Genomic DNA, 16982 nt, shown 5'->3' with positions numbered 1-16982 from the left:
TTGCTGTGAAGCAGAAAGGCAGCTGTAATTAGGGACTTGATCCAGGACTTGACAAGGTCAGTTATATTTGGAATAAAATGTTCAGAAATATTTTTAGGAAATATGACCAAAATCATCATAAACGCAGAGTCTTTGGACTTTAAAGTTATGTTTGGTATGGTTGATTATTTATTTTTTTTTTAAAAAAAGTTTATAAAAGCTCAAATATAACCTGTTTTTAGCAGCTTGCATCTACTATATTCACTCAGACAGCTTTGAAAACTGCAAGGATTTGTTGGTCAATTAATCCAATTTCAGATGATTGAAATAGTGATTCAGTTACTAATCTGTAACTAACTGATAAAGTGCATCTTTTTCTTTAACTGACAATTTCCATTACATTAAAAATAAGGTCCAAGTTGTGATCACAGTTGCTTTTGCTGCTTATGTAGTTCATTTAATTTAATTTGAGAGAGCTAAAGTTCTTTCCTTTGCGAGATTAACATATATCTGTCATGTAAGTACTTAAATGTTCCAAATGTTGGTGGCTTTTTCCTCATTCTAATGCCGGTTTTCACTGTCCATTTACTTGCTGCAATTCATTATATATGAAATATGTTCTGTGTATGTTTTCCCTTTTTTTTTTTTGAGACTGTCACATAATTGTGAAAGATAGGACTGAATTGTTTTTGAAACTTAGCAAGGACCTTATCTAAATTGGAGCACTTAGAAGTTAATCAAGCAGTTATCACTTATATACTATGATATTTAAAACTCAATTAAATCTGTTCTTAAATGAAAGAAACAGGACAAACCTATATACTAAACTGTAGTTTTTGAAATTCTGACTTACTAATGTTGAGACTTCTGTGATTTAGGCATGTGAAGACATCAGGGTATCTTGAGGCTTTAAGCTTGATGTCTAAGTAAATTCTACCACGTATTCATCATTGTTCAACATGAACAGAGTCTTAAACTGTTCCCTTGACACATGCCTTCTGTCTTCACATGTGCACTATTCGATATGGAGATTTTGTATTCCAGATGATCAGTTCTTGCATTGAATCTCCTTTTCAGACTGCTTTGAGTTGCCTTTTTTGGTTTTTTTGCTGTTAGTTTTGGTTTTGTTCTTGGCACAGACTTTTTGAGAGAATTCCAAAATGACTGAAGTTGCACAATTAAATAGTCTTTAAGCAGTACATTCAGTGCCAGACTTGGAAACCCAGAATGTGTAAAGTTATGAGCATCTATAAAAATGATATTAAGCACAGAATTTTTTTGTTACATGTTTCAAGATGGATATGAAATCATTGCCTATACAACACACACTTGCAAGCTCAAGCAAAGCTAACAGCTGATATGGTTAAATATATTTCCGTGATTTTTATTTTTGAAAATGGGTTTGTCTTTTTTCTTGTGCAGTTCAGATGTTTTGTCTCTGTAGTATTTCTAATTGTAGAAGTGATATCTAACTGGAGCTTTGATTTTTATTACAGCTCTCAGACTGGGCACGGCTAGTGTAAGATGGCATATGTTTGGCAGATCAGTAGTTAATCAAAGCCATAAATAGTTATTTTTTTGAAGATTTTTGAAAATAATGCTTAGGACCAAAATACCGAGAATTAATTTTTTTAATCCAATTTATTTTCCCAACTACCTTAAATTTCCTTTTCATAAATGGAACTTAGGTAACTTGTGTTATGGAAATAATGGTTGTTTCAAGAATTCTCCCTTCATTCTTATATTTTGTAACTGATGTGCTGAGGAGTTTGATCTCTGGTTCAGCTTTAGAAAAAGTCTACTGTTATAGTTTTGTTCTACTTCGAAAACTTTTTGCTAACTGGTTTCCTTTTTTTTTTTTTGTTTTTTGTTTAAACCTGCAACTGATTTGTTCTAGTTGCCTGAAATACAGAAAGCTTCATACCACTAAATGTCCTAACTAGGTGTGGAAAAATTTACATCTACTACTAGTCTGTAGTGCCAGTAAGGGATGAAGCAAAAACCATGTAACTATCTCATAATCCTTCATAGATATTCCACATAAGAAACTCTGGTGCATGTCTTGGGTGTTGTAGTAACTCTTAAGTATTTGTAATGTAGTTAACTAAATGTAATGTAGTTAACTAAAGAATTCTCTAGAACATGGAGAATTAGTTTGCCTATAATAACCTTACTGTAGTCTATAGAGAAGGGCAGCTGTACGTAGCTGAATTCAGGTTCTGTAATCTCTTCTCCTCATGGAGGAAAGATCTCTCTTGGTAGCCATCATTACTGTAAAATGACTGCTGTTGATACATTGACTTTCACAGTGTGAATGAGTGCAGGGGAAATCATTACTGCTTGAACAACATTTTCTGTTTCTTTAGGGAGAAAGATGGTGGGTTACTGGAAGCATGAGTTCAGACCTTGATAAATTCTAGCAGACTTTATTAAAACTCTGTTTTCAAGGTTTTCTCCAAAAGGCAAAATGAATGTTTATGGCTGAGCCTTCCAAAAGATGGGTAATTGGCAGCAAAATGGAGAAGTGGAATGATACAGTGTGTGCTGCCCTGGTGCCATAAAACCATGAACCAACTGTTGGATTAAACAGTTAGATTAAGAAATTAGAGTTCAGTTAATGATTACTTCTTATTTATACTTATGCAATTACATTTAGGGGTTTTAGGTATACAGTTTTGAGATGGTATGCAAACAGAGCATGTCTCAGGTTTATCTTGTTACTCAAATCACCTCATGAGGGTAGGTTTTGTTAACTTGTGCCCCCTCTACTGGCTAGTATTCCAATTACAAAGTAAAATACAAGTTCATGTAGATGAGGTTCCCTCTGATATGCTATTTTGGCCAAATATCAATTTACAAATGTTCCTTTTATGCCGGTAAAACTACAGAAAAATCCGTGTGAGTTCTGATTTGTGAGAATCAGTGGTGGTGTTGAGAGTTGGTGTTTTCATAGTACATAGTTACTGTTATGGGCACAGTCAAGACTTCAGCATTTTTTCTTTCCCTCATCCCTCAGTTGAAGAGATTTGATGTCTTTACCCACCCTGTGTGTGTATATTGTTTCTTCTATAGAGGAATTAGATCCTTATGATTATTGGAACTACAGAGGACTATACTTTGGACTTTTAAAAGCTGCTGCTATCAACCTGCCTTGCTGATGGTCATTTTCCCCTTGAGATGCAGAGCTCTCTTATTTTGGTTGTAGTAAGGGGATCTCTCAGATTATTTTTAACCGGTTCTTTCTGAAACCTGTCTGTGGGTGAGGTAGTATTCCCAGCTGCCTATCATGAAGGGAAGGCAGAGCAGAAGTCCTCGCATCTTGGATACTGCAGGGAGAGCTAGAAGATTTCAGTATTATAATAGAAAATGTTTCTCCATGCTGTAGATGTTTGTGGACTAGCACTAATAGTAAGAATCCTCCTGCTGTCCTTCAGCCATTTCAGAAAAACACTGGGCGTTTTATCTTGGTGGTAGTGTAATTTCTGGAATAGGGCTTTCATTAGGTTGTTTCTTAAGATTGCTGTTTGTGACTGATCTGGTGTCTGTCTTTCCATTAATAAGGCATCAAGGGAGATTTCTGGTTTACATTAAAATCTGTTTTATGACTTAAAATCTTGGTAATAGATTTCAAAACACTTATCCTGTGTAAAACTCAAACTGGTTGCTGTAGCTTTCATCAAAGTTTCTTCTGAGACTTATGAAAGTGATCTTGAAATACATCTGCTGTACAAATATCTGATCATCTACTACTAAGACAGAATTGCTACCACTGCAAAACTGTATTATATATTGAATAATCAACAGCATCAAGGGAATATATCAATCTTTATGGACAGCAAGACAGAGATGAGTTAGAAGCTTTCTTTGTGCGTGAAGTCTGTCTTGTCAGATCTTAATCCCGTACGGACAGAATTCCAGTATGTTCTTCAGCTCTTACTCATTCAGGTTGAAGTCACAGAAATCTCTGACACTGAAGATGTTCCTGTTCAAGGAGTCAATTTCAATTCTAAACCAGCCATAATAAGTATTACTTTTATCATGCAGTTTCAGCCACTTGTATAACGCCATGATAAATTTAGAGGTGCTGTATTTTTCAGTCTGGCCACAGAATTATGGAGCTCTGTGTTTGTGACTTGGGAAACAGTTGTGTGAAAGCATAAAATACAATTGGTTCTATAGGTCTTCACAGCTATATTGATTGGTTTTGCAGGAACAATAGAAAATAGTCAAAGCTGCTGAAAATGTGAGTAGGACAAGTAAAAAGTTGCACAAGATGCTACAGCTCTTACATAATTGTACCTCTGTGTGACTGATAGTGTTCAGCTTTGAGCAATGAAGGGGAAAGTCTAAAAATGTTAACTTATGTCTTAGACACTTTATGATTTTGCTAAAGTGTAACTGAAGTTTCTAAGATACAAAAAGTCAGTGAAAACCGTGATTGATTTGGACTGTCTGGTTTAGCTTGAAATTCAAGTTCAGTGTTTTGGTATTTTTTTATGCTGTTATCAGTTAAAAATAGCTTTAAAGCTAATAATTTTGCTGTCATTCTTACTTTCAGATTTCATTTTAAGCTATTGTTTTTGAACAATGGTTGCTCACAGATTCTCAGGAGCATGTATGAGAATGTTGACCTTTAAAATTCTAGGAAAAAAAAATTATTGAACTGAAAAACTGATAGTGCACTTTTGTATTTCCTGGTCAGATATCTGAGTTTACTGGCATTTAGGGCTGATACTTGTGAAAATGAAAAGGCTCTGCTGAGATAATATGATGGGAAATGGATGTGCAGTACAACTTCTGTTAAATTTTGTGATTTACTGAAATGAAAGTGTACCTTTTGGAGGTTTATTATGATCTCAAAATGTGTTTTTTTCCAATTATTAGTAATCTGTTAAAAATATACACTGTATTTCAGTTCACATTTATTTTCAACTTCTAACCTTTCTTGGGCATGAAGTTTTTGTACCACTAAATATTTTTTTTTTACAGTAGTTGCTTGTTGAACACATCACTTTTAGTCTCTGATTTGGTGTGTTTTGGTTATGTTTCTACCCCATCTATTTCTTGAGGTTTTCAGCACTTCTGACTCTGAAATTACTATTTAAATATGTGCATTGAAATAACAGTAGTCTTAAATCAGTCTTCTCTTACTGCATGTACAATATTGTATACTTGCATGTGTAAGGTCAAAGTAGCTCTTGAATTCCTTTATTCCTTGGAAGAAGGAAAAAAATCATTGGTGTGTTAATCAGTCATGCTGAAACTTGATGCTAAGCTACTTTCCAGTGGAAGTGAATTCTTAGTTGTGAGAGTCTTAACTAGGCAACAATGTGTCTTGATAGTAATTTGATCCTGGCTTGATCTGAGAACATCGCACAAGTTGAGATGAGATGACTGTACCTCTCACTGTGATGCCTGGTTAGTGGTGTGAAGCTCAGTGGTGCTCACAGCTCTGTATTTGTTTTGTATTATCTGAGCTACTTCAGCTGGAGACCAAAGAAATGGCAACCAATGCAACTGAGTTGCTTTGTGATTTGGAACGAGTAGTTGTGAAGCTGTCTAATTGTTCAAATGAAAGTGTTGTGTAACAGGTTAGTTAGTTTTAAAGCTTTGAATATCTTGCTTGTTCTTTTCTTAACCAAGCAAGCTTGCCCTGATATTGATGCTGAGTTTTAAATAACTTTCTTCCAAAAAGAGGGGTGTGGGTCATCTTGATGCCTATCTGTCTTTGAAAATGTGGATTGTAAGTGAAAGAAAAAGTCCTCCTTGTACCATGTTACAGTACTTGGTGGTTGAACAGGATCATTAGCTGGGTGCTTCCTAGTACTTTCTTTCACCGCTGCTACAAACCTTCAGAAGGAAAAGCAATTTACTGAAAAGAATTTGCTTTTGAAATAAACCCTCATGGTGATTAGTTAGTTGTCCAAATAAGTTGTGAACAGGCTTATTATTTACACCTTGTTATCCTGAGCTGCTTTTCAGTGCATTGCAGCATACCTGTGAGTTGCCAAAGAGCTGGTAGTGTACACTGTCACCCAACGTCACTGCATGTCCAAAATAATTGGGGTGGACTGAATTGGTTACCTATGTGTTTACAGTCAGTAGTGCTACTATGTATTTTGAAGAATATGATATTTCTAAGATGTGTAAATTCCAAGTGTTATATTTCTAGAGGAAGAGAAATGGAAAGCAATTTGATTACTGTAGAATTAGATTAATTAGATTGATGTAAAGTTCTCAACCATTCATTGACGAAAGAGCTGCAGTTTAGTTAAAAACATTGGTAAGTGTCTGGAATTTAATTTTGTGACATTTACAAAATGTCTGAGTTTTGAGAGCTTATTTATATAAGAGGATTTTTTTTTTTTTTTAGAAATACTTGGCTTACTCCTGGTTTTGTGTGCCTTCATAAAGCAAAGGTGGGGAGCATGGTCAGAAGAGTCCGTGGTGTTCTTTAAAAATTAACGACATGGAAATTTTTAGTCAAAAATAGTAGATCTCAGTAATGGGCATTTTAACTGAAAATCTTCCTGATACATTCTGTTTCTGAATCAACTCTGAATGAGTTGATTCTTAATATGTTGGTGATCATCCTTTTTACAGGTAGAATGCTTGTGAAATTATAAAAATCAGACTGAAGATGAAGACATTTCTCCCTCAGACGAGTTTCTTGGGGGAGCTGAAGTTTAGAAACTCTTGTTTCTTCCCTTATGATTTTATAATCATTCTAAGATCAAACTGGTTAAATTTAAGGCTTAAATTTTAGATGGGTAAAATTGAGAAAAAGTATAGTTGAGAAATTAAAAAGTTCTTAAAGATAATGAGGAATATCCAGGTAATAGGGGTTGTCAGAGACTAAATTTTTAATACTTAATTTCAAATAGCACCACAGTATTGACACAGAGCATTGCTTATGACACCTTAATATAAAAATCTTACAATTTTTATTTAATGTAATTTAATTTTTACACATTTATTAGCAATAGGTTTAAAGTATTTTTATGTTCTGTACTTGCGAGAACAATGTTCTTCTCCTCTAGTTAGAAACCCTTTCAGTAGTATTTCAGTGCAATGTAATTAGCTTCCAGCTGATGTTTTGCAGTTGTGGTAAACTATTAGTTGGCAAATAACGTACCATAACTGTTTTTAAGAATTAAATAAGGCTAAAAATTCTTATGAAGTTATTTTAATTAAATTGAGTTGGTTTTGAGAGTCCTTAAATTCTTTTAAGTAATTGTTTAAATTGGCTTATGAACTAGCTTAGCTTTCATAGGAGAGATTGATTGCCTTGTTTTGATTTTATTCCTTCATAATTTTTGTAGTAATGGCATGCTATTTTAAAAGAAATTAAGATTTTTCATGAAGATTTGAAAAAATATTGAGCAAATAACTTAATTTTTTGTTGGCATACAATAAACTGATCACTGTAAATGTGGTCTTGCCACAGTAGTCAAACTGCATACCCCTCACCAAATATATTTCAAATTGTTTGGTAATATTTCTATTCTAAGCACACAATCAGTAGGTGATCCTTTATATTTAATGGGTTCTAAAAAAATGGATTTTCAAGGCCTTTTTCTTAAAACCTGTTAGCTCTCTCCTAATATTTTTACAGTCAGTTGTAAGCATTCATGAGCTAGTTTGTCTTTATAAGCAGAACAAGGCTGTGGGTGTAGTTATATTTTTCTTTGTTTTCTGAAGAATGAAAACAAGGCTTTGATCTTGGCAAGAGAAGAAGGGTAGGACTAACTAAACAAAATATTATGGTGACTTTTATTCAGTCCATTTTTAACCCTAGGTAGAGTGGAATGTGCTACCTGGTCTTGGAGTTGATATGTGCATGGATTACTTTGGAATTCTCTTTTTCAGGAGGGACAGAAAGCTCCTAGAATACTGGCAGTAGGAAAAGGAAGTGCCAGTAACTGACCAAGTCTTTTTGTTACAGCTGGGCTAGTTGAATGTCATGGGATCATAAAATGTCTTGTCCTGTATGTGTTTGTCTTAAATGATTCGTATAGAAAGTTTATGTTTTTTAAGTATTTGTTTCTGAAGTAAATTTTGCATGTTTGATTGAACCACTGTAATCAAAATGTAACTGATGCTATTTATGTCAGTGTTAATACATAGAGTATTAGTTCTTAACCCAGGGTCATGATCCCAGGATACTATGCTAATGCTTTACTTGGGCACATGATAATTAAATCACACAAAATCAACCCTGCAATAGGGGGAATCAAAAGTATATTTTTTGAGGGGATGGTTGCTTCTCCTAACAACTGCTAGTTTGTCAGAAAACTACAGTGCACATTATTTGTGAAGTGCTGTGTTACCCACTTTTGCTGTGTTTTTGTATACGTTTATTACATACAGATATGTTAAGTAGCTAACTTTTCATGGCCTAACTGTAAAAAGACTCAGAAGTCCATTGCACTGTACTATATGTAGTATGTGAGAATAAATACCTCAGGCTTCATTGTTTTGTTACTGGGTATCAGTGGCATTTAATGACTGAACAGAACGTTATGAATTTGTTACACCATTTTAAGTGAAACTGCTTTTTTTTCCCCTTAGGGTCGAAACCCATTTTTTCTGGAGCCAGCAATAATTATTACAGTTACTGATGGAAGTAAATTAACCACTACCAGTGGGATACAGGAAGAGGTAAGGTCTGACCTCTGTTTACAGCAATGTGTACTGAACATGGTGTTACACTACTGTTTACAGTAGGAGCATAAATGCTCATTAATAGCTTAAACTTGCATGTGTTTTGCTTTTAATTTAAAGTATTTTTGTGCAACAGTACTCCAAAAAGCTGAGTAACTTCTTACTTACATCATGTGAGAGAAGTCTGTGATACAACTGTTTAGTTGTATCTGTTTAGTAACCTAGGTTTGCTATTTCTGTCCAGGGAGTTCATGGCTATTCAGATGTTGTTAGCAGAAGAAATTGATTTCTATAAAGTGTTTGTCTTTAACTGGTCTAGATATTAGTTCTTTGTGTATAGATCCAAGTTAACAAACTAATTTTCCAAAGGATGTGGTCACTAGAGAGTGTGTGAAACGTACCAGTTTCACGCTGGATTCTTAAAAATAAGTATATAATGTATATAATCAAATCAGTAGTCCTTATAGTCCAAGATAAGAGCTGAAGAAATGTATTTCAAATTAAATCTGTAGAGCAGTTTAAAATCAAGATCTTAATGTTCTGGAGTACCCGCTCAGACATCTGGCAAACTCAGAGCTATACTGATGCACTGAACTATTTTTAAATTACTGGCTGTTCTGAGTTCTTTCCTTAAAAAGATGGAAGTCACTGGGGATAGGGTTGGTCTGGCCAGCTCAATGCCCATTCCATGCAGTAGTAAAAACCCCAACCAAATCAAACAACAACAAATCCCTAAGATCGTTCCCTTTTCAGGGAAAAGATTAATATCGAAAGGTCTGTTTTAAAACTTAAGAGGAGGATTCAGTCTTTTGCTTGTGCTACACCACATTTGACTATACAGATTAGCTTGTCATACATAGCTGTTCATTACTTACTCAGATTTCTCCTAATAATCTATTATATTGCATTCTTACAGCACTTACAGAAGTTGTCTGTATGAAAAGTGGTATTTGAGTGTTTTTGTAATGTATCTGACTTAGAGGAAGAAAGTTGAATGACCTCATAATTCTATGTGGACTACTAACAAATGAGCATAGCCAGTAACTGAAAGGGAATTCCTGGATCCATGATAACAAGTAGGTTATATGTATAAAAACTTCACTTCCATCATATTTTTTTACCCAATAAGCTATTTTCAGCTTAATCTGGTGATTGAATGGGTGCGGTCCAAAATACCAATAGAAGACACTGAAGTGTCACACTATTCTACAACACACAGTGGTGTTAGCAGCAGAGTACTGTTCTGAGTAGTCTCTTAGCTATGTTTCTTGAGGAGAAGCATCTTCTTTGCTGCCGGATGACTAACTTGTAAAATCTGACATGGGCAGTCTGGAATTACAGACACTGAGGTGCACAGAGGTTAAGCAAATGACATCTTGGTGGAGGCTGAGAACTGGGTTTGTTCAGCCTTTGGTAGAGAAGGCTGTAGTGTTTCATCACCATTTGCAACAACTTAAAGGGGCAGGGAGCCTGGCTTTTCTTGGAGGTACACAGGGCTGAAATGAGAGGCAGCAGCTGCAAATTGTACAAGAGGAAATTCTGATTGGATATCAAGAAACTGTAACTATGTGGGTGACTGAACGCTGGCATAGGTTGTCCAGTGGTTGTGGAGATAGTAAAAGCTGAACTGGACAACGCCCTGAGCAGTCAAAAGGCTCTGGACTGTATAGCCTTCATGTGTCGATTCTAATGCACACAGTGCTATGATTCTCTTACATTTCCTTTCATCTTGTTCATTATCCAAAATGATTTAGATAAGAAAGCTGTATTGTTTGTCATAAGCTCTTTTACAGCAAGAGTCAGGATTTCTTTTTTGTAACCAGCAAGTTTTTTTTTCCTACCTTTTCCTTTAAATGTGGGTGCAACTTTCTTACCTTAGTCTTCACAGGAAGATATTTTCTTAGGCAACCATTTGGTTATACAGTCACATCTTTAAACTGTTGTAACTTATGTTGAGAAAAAGGGTTTTCTGGTGACTGCTCTAATCTAGTAAATTTAGGCTTGGCTCATGAGCAGTGCTGACTGGTAAGTGCATGCTACACCTAGAGTTTTAGAATGATTGTGACATTGGGCCAAATTTGATGCATAATTTGCCAATTGTTCAGTTATGTTCTAGAAATGCAGAATCTGCTTTAATGATGGTGAACTACTGGTTTTTTTTTTTTTTGGTAAATAAGCTGATGATAAGGCATTGTCTTCTGGAGGAATGGGAAGTGACCATGGCTCTTACTTCCTGCAAGACAAAATACAAGTTTCTTTGAGTGCTTTTCCATATGTATATACTGGATATGTGTTTCATACCAAGCAATGGAAGTGATTTTATTTTTTTTCTCTTTTGCCATAGGTGTACCGGTAGGAACATTTTTAACAGTATCAGAGAGCAGAGGAACAAAGCATCAAAGGGTGCTTCTGTTCTTCAGAGCTCATTTTTGGCTTTTGTCTGTGTGTGTCCTATTGGTCAGAATTTTTCTTAGTGTAGCTTGTGTCCTTTACAGTTACCTCTCAATTGGGGCTTGCAGAAATGAGCAAGAATTAGTATGGTAACGCCACCCTGGAGATAGAGAAGTTTGTTGTTGCTCTTTGGTTCAATAACAAAGCTTTTCAGTCACTTTCAAATGTCTGTTTTGTTCTTCGGGTTTGACTTTGGGAAGGCTTTTCAGAGTTGGAAGTGATTGTATCCCACTGGCTATGACAGGTGGTTTTACTTCTTAACATCGACTAAGGCAGTATATTTTTAATTCTTTTAAGTCGTGTACAAGAGAACCAACAAAATGTTGGGTTTTGGGGTTTTTTCTGAAAGCCTGTGAAGCCAGTATGGAACCTGGAGGCAGGTTTTCTCAAACCTTTGTCATCCAGTTGAACGTTTGCGTTCTTACCGGTAAAATCAGTTTATCACTATGGGAACACTGTCATTTGCCCTAGTGTGAAGCAGTCAAGCTTAAACCCTGTTTCAGAGCTCTTGCTGAATTCTTCAGATGTCCTGTTCCTTTGTAGATTTTAATATGGGTTTTGCAGATAAAGAGGCTTTCCTGTTCAGTGCTTTGTCTCTTCTGTGCAGTTCCTCAGGTTGAAGGCTGAAATGATAGTCTGTGCAATTATGTCCACCTGCACAAGTTAGTAACACTTCCAGTTCTGTGCCTTCTGCCAGTGCTTTCTAATATGCTAGTGCTGAGGTACTAAAGAATGCCAGCATCAGGTCTACATTCAGCAAGAGTTGTTAACCAGACTCACTTGTCCCAGTCATAACTTGAGGAGGGGACAGGCTCATACTGTTGGCAAACCATAATTAATTAGTTGGTCTCATGCTATGGATTCCTCATGGAGTGGTTTTTGCTTCTCCTGATCCCTCAAATCTGGTCTTAGCCCTTTCTTCATCTTTCCTTTAACAGATGTTTAATTTCTTGAAGGGATTTCTCTTATTCCTCTTGATATTATGAAAAAAATCATACTTTTCTAGTTTTACAGCTGCTATGTTCCCTTGTCCTCCTTCTACATACCCTCTGTTTTAAGAGGAAGCATTAAACTCCTGTTTACAAGACTGAAGCTGGGTTATTGGCCTATTGATACATTCTGATGAATGATTATGCCAGCAAAAAGTATGAGCAGTGCTGCTTGGTTTCTGTATGTTGCCATTCCTATGGTCATTCAGTTACAAGAGACTCTTACAGGAGCAATCAGTGATTTTCGTATGTCTTCATCCCTGAACTGTTTTTGGCATTGTCACATTGATCCTTCCCAGGGTCAATCATCTTGCATCCCTGTTGTAACAACTGCAACAAGTGGCAAGGTCCTGCTTACTTTCAGGAATAATCAGGAACTGTAAATGATCCATTATATTTTTAATCATTAGTTCCTCCAGTTAGAAGTCTAGACTTGAAAAAAAAATTCTGCAAGAAGTGTGGCAAATGCCATTAAATGTACATTCCCATTCTTTCTCAGCCTTATTATTCCTGTTAATAGCAGTTTTGGTGTTTGCAGCATTTGACCCAGCTCTAAAGCTCTTGATACACATTTTTGATGTGTAACCATGAGCTCAGTGAGCACTCGCTCATGGTTAATGCTGGCATTGGAACCCTGGAGTATATCCATGACATTGACATGGTATGTCAGTTGACCTCGGTGTCTCTTTGTGGTCTTAAGTTATCTCCTATGGAAGAAAAATTTGTGGCTCTCTGTGTGTTACAACTGCATGGAAAAAGATGGGAAAACTTAATGTTGTTGATAACTAAGTAGAGTTTCTCAGTCTATCAAGAGCTGGTTTTCTTAATTGGACTTGAATAGAGTTACCCATCCTTAAGTCCTCTAACGATGAAATGCTGCATTTGCTTGGAATATTAGATGTGTCTTATCTTTCTGTGGGTAGCCGAAAAGCATGCAAGGAAGGTTACTTGAAGGTAGATTATTTTTTAAATCATTTTTTTTTTAGATGCAAAAAGAAAAGGTGACTGTCTCTGTATGGATATTTCCATTCAGTGCCTGATGTGTAACAATCTTTTATGAGATTTCCCAAGATGGAGCTGCCTGTAATTATCTGGGTACTAAAGCTTAAGTAGTGCTGGTGCTGCCCTATTCTAATGTATGAGCTGGTATGTGCAGCCTCTGCCAGAAGATCGTTACTGTCTTCAGTTCAACAACTGCCATGCCAGTGCGGAATGCTCTAATGCTAATTGTGTCTTTTTTCAACCTAGGGTCTCTAGGATCCTTTTTAAATTTTTTTTAGGTTTTTAGACTGTGCTGCTGGTTATGGTTGCATGAATGTAGGTAGAAACAAGGTCTGAGAATAAAAAAAAGACCTGCTCACCAGTAATAGCGTTCTATAAGATCTCTTTGGTACAATGCTGTCCTCCACCCCCTCTTGGTTCTTGAATATTTTAGTGGTTTTAAAAGCAAGGAAGAGGGGAATAAAGCATATACTGCTATCTTATTGTATCATTGTGGCATTTGGGCATGGTGGTAGGGTTTGTGTGTGCTCCTACAAACTAGTATTGAGACAAAACAGCTAGTTTCTAGTACTAAGCTGGGAGAACACTCGTGTGTGATGTACACAGACAACATGTTGAAGACCACTGCTGGTAAATAACCTCCCTTTTAATACTTCAGTCTACCTTTTTCTCAGCCAATATGAAAGACAAAGAGGAAAATATGTGCATGCCTTCGTATTGAAATATGCATGGGGAAAGAAAGGAAATGCAAGATATAGAATTCTAGGTTCATCTTCTGCTAGGTATGCAGTTGCTATGGTAATACAATACCAGTTTAAAAGAAAAGCTAACTGGAGGTGAAAAGACAGTTACTGACGTCTGTGGAGAATGAGTTGGTTTGAATCTGTAACTTCGCTAGTATAAAAGTTAAATAAAGGATGCTAAACTAAACTGGAATTAAATCGTGGGAAAGTGAGGGCATTTGACTTGATGATGATTGCTTTGTGTGGTGTCTTCGAGTTTCAAAATATTTCTGATAGTAATATGTACCTAATGCAATGGCCTGCTCCTGAGTACTGTTTGGTTTTGGGATTGGCTCAGCTGGTTGTAGGGAGATAAAGAAAGCTTTTGTAGCTTGAGAGAAACTGAACTCCAGGATAGTGTTGGTGCAGGGTCCAATGGGATACTTCACATATATATAGTAAAAAATGTGTATATACTGCCTGAAGAAAAACAATGATGTTACATAGGTATGTTTTGCAGATCAAGTATACTCTTAGGAGCTAGTAAATCTTCCATTTAGTCAGATCTAAGTAGGAAAGTTTGAATGGCATTCCTTAATAGCCACAGGGGAGGACGGTGGAGTGCTTGCAATTGAGTCTTCTTACAGTCAGGATTCCAGGCTGTTTGCTAAGAATGTGGTAATTCTTGTAACTGAATTTCCTTTTCTCAGGCAGTCTTTGCTGGCCCTTTGTGTGAAAAGGGGAAAGACATGCATGTCAATCAGTAATAAAGGAGGTACATAGCTGAGTTCCCTTTGACCAGTTTCATGTGAAACATTTGGGGAAAATAGTTCTGTTCTCACATGTACTCTGTGCTTGTATAAGCAAAAACAGAAATTCAGGAGGGATCATCAGGTGTGCTTAAAAGTCCAAAATATTGTGATTCTTGGCCACATGTTATGAGAATGGATTTGTCATGTTTGTTCTAGCTTTGAGATTGTATTAATAAGTTGATTGTTTTTCGAACATGAAGACCTGTATTTTTCCCAATAAAAGATGCTTGCAATTATGTAAATAGAAATAGATGAGGTGGCTGGTGTGGAAATCAGGTTTAATGCTTTTAAGCTATCTTTTAAAAATAAGCAAACAAGAAAAACTGCTTTAAGTGTTCTGCAAATTCCCCAACTAACCACTATGAACTAAAGATGAAGGCAATATATAATGGGTGCTTATGTGGACTTGCATCAAGTTCTGGAAAAGATTAGTACTTTCTTGCTAACATTGAGCTGAGATTGAGAATTGGGATTTTTTGAGTGCTGCATGAGAAGTGTTTGAGGAGACATGAGTTTGCTTTAGCATTTGGGCTTAACTCTTGTATTTGGTGCAGTAATGGAACTGTTTGCACCACCTGAGTCATTGCTTTGGGGATTTTTTTTTCTCCTTAATGGCTGCAGTGCTCCAAGTGAAATGAGAATTTTGCTTGTGCTAACAGTGTTATCATCAGCCAGGGATCTATTGAATTTTCTGAATCTTGTAACCATTACAAATTTAGATTATCTGGTCAGGGCTTCTGTAGCTGAACGTGTGAGTAAGCTGTTTTTTCCCCACTAATCTGTGGGAGGTATCTGGATTCAAGAAGAGAAGATAGGATCTTCTGAATGCCTTCTGCTATCCTTTACAAGCTGACACACCTTGTTTCAGTTCACTAGATATAAAACTGCTGCTATCCTTGAAATTTTAGATGTTCTGTTACTCTCTGGCTGTTGCTGTTAGTGGTTAATAAATAATGTCCTGACCATTGCTGTATTTTTACTGCATCATGTTTGAAGTCTGACACTTGAATCTCTTTGCTTTAATTCACAGAAAAGACAGTAAAAGAAATACTCCCATGTATTTAGTATCTTCAGTATTTTGAACTAAAACTTTTGTGTAGTTTTTCCCAGACAGAGGCAACACAACAGCACATGGCAAGCAATTCTTCTTTGTATGGGTAGCTGTGGCTGCTGTTATCTATTACCTAAAAGTGAGAACTAATTTTGCGTTCCAGTGTTGATTTTAATTTTAACATCCACTTTTCCCTTAAAGCACAGACATGAGTTTAGTTGTGGGATGTACCTGAATTGTGTAGAATCTGCTTTCTGGTTCTGTAACATAGCTACGACAATAGTTCACTTGAAGCTAAGTTATTTGGAGTAGGTAATCGTGACATCTACACTCGAGCTATATTTCTTCTGGGGTAGTCTTAGATTAACATTACCTTTTCATTCAGTTGTGCTTATCTTGAAGAACTGAGGAAAATACTGAGCCGAGAATGGGCCTGTTCCATAAAAAACTGAACAAAAGAACACTACAGTGAAGCAGCTTTTACTGCTGAAATTCTAAAGAAAATATTCTAGTGCTTCTGAAGTTTGGATCAGTTTCTAAGAGTGGTTGTTACTACTTGATTTGTAGCTCTCAACATTATGTATCATGTTGCTTTGAAATGTTTGAAATCTTCATTAAATAATGGGTGTCTTGCTTGTCATGTACAGCACTTGAATAGTTATAAATGTGTGTTATATACACACATATACAAGAGATGTGTGCTTATATAGAGTGATTGCCATTGCTATGTGACGTGAATTTTTGTTTCTTTCTAAAGCTGTACATTTTTGTTTCTTTCTAAAGCTGTACATTTTTGTTTCTTTCTAAAGCTGTACATTTTTGTTTCTTTCTAAAGCTGTACATTTTTGTTTCTTTCTAAAGCTGTACATTTTTGTTTCTTTCTAAAGCTGTACATTTTTGTTTCTTTCTAAAGCTGTACATTTTTGTTTCTTTCTAAAGCTGTACATTTTTGTTTCTTTCTAAAGCTGTACATTTTTGTTTCTTTCTAAAGCTGTACATTTTTGTTTCTTTCTAAAGCTGTACATTTTTGTTTCTTTCTAAAGCTGTACATTTTTGTTTCTTTCTAAAGCTGTACATTCACAGATTTAAATTCCTTTGCAGCTCCATTTACCTCTCAATTCCCCTTTACCTGGAAGTGAGTTGACTAAGGAACCCTTTCGATGGGATCAGAGGTTGTTTGCTTTGGTTCTTCGTTTGCCTGGTATTACAGCACCGGAATCGGAGCAAATGACAGGAGTACCAGTGGATGACTCTGCAATCACACCTATGTGTGAAGTCACAGGAGGTGAGTGCCCTCGGTTCGTTTACAAGT

At 36.1% G+C, this 16982-nt stretch overlaps 1 protein-coding gene across 3 annotated transcripts in view; it reads left to right on the top strand.

Moving 5' to 3' along the window:
• Positions 1-16982, top strand: part of INTS6 (integrator complex subunit 6) — a 42299-nt gene that overhangs the window by 10302 nt on the left and 15015 nt on the right. For all 3 annotated transcript variants that reach the window (XM_064645736.1, XM_064645737.1, XM_064645735.1), the window contains 2 exons: positions 8551-8640; positions 16772-16955. In XM_064645736.1, coding sequence (XP_064501806.1) covers positions 8551-8640; positions 16772-16955 — 274 coding nt within the window. The remainder of the gene's footprint in view (positions 1-8550; positions 8641-16771; positions 16956-16982) is intronic.

This window comes from Pseudopipra pipra, chromosome 2 (assembly GCF_036250125.1).
Source record: "Pseudopipra pipra isolate bDixPip1 chromosome 2, bDixPip1.hap1, whole genome shotgun sequence".
NCBI classification, from domain to species: Eukaryota; Metazoa; Chordata; class Aves; order Passeriformes; family Pipridae; genus Pseudopipra; species Pseudopipra pipra.
Note: the sequence above shows the minus strand (reverse complement) of the source record. Positions and strands in the feature narration are given on the sequence as shown.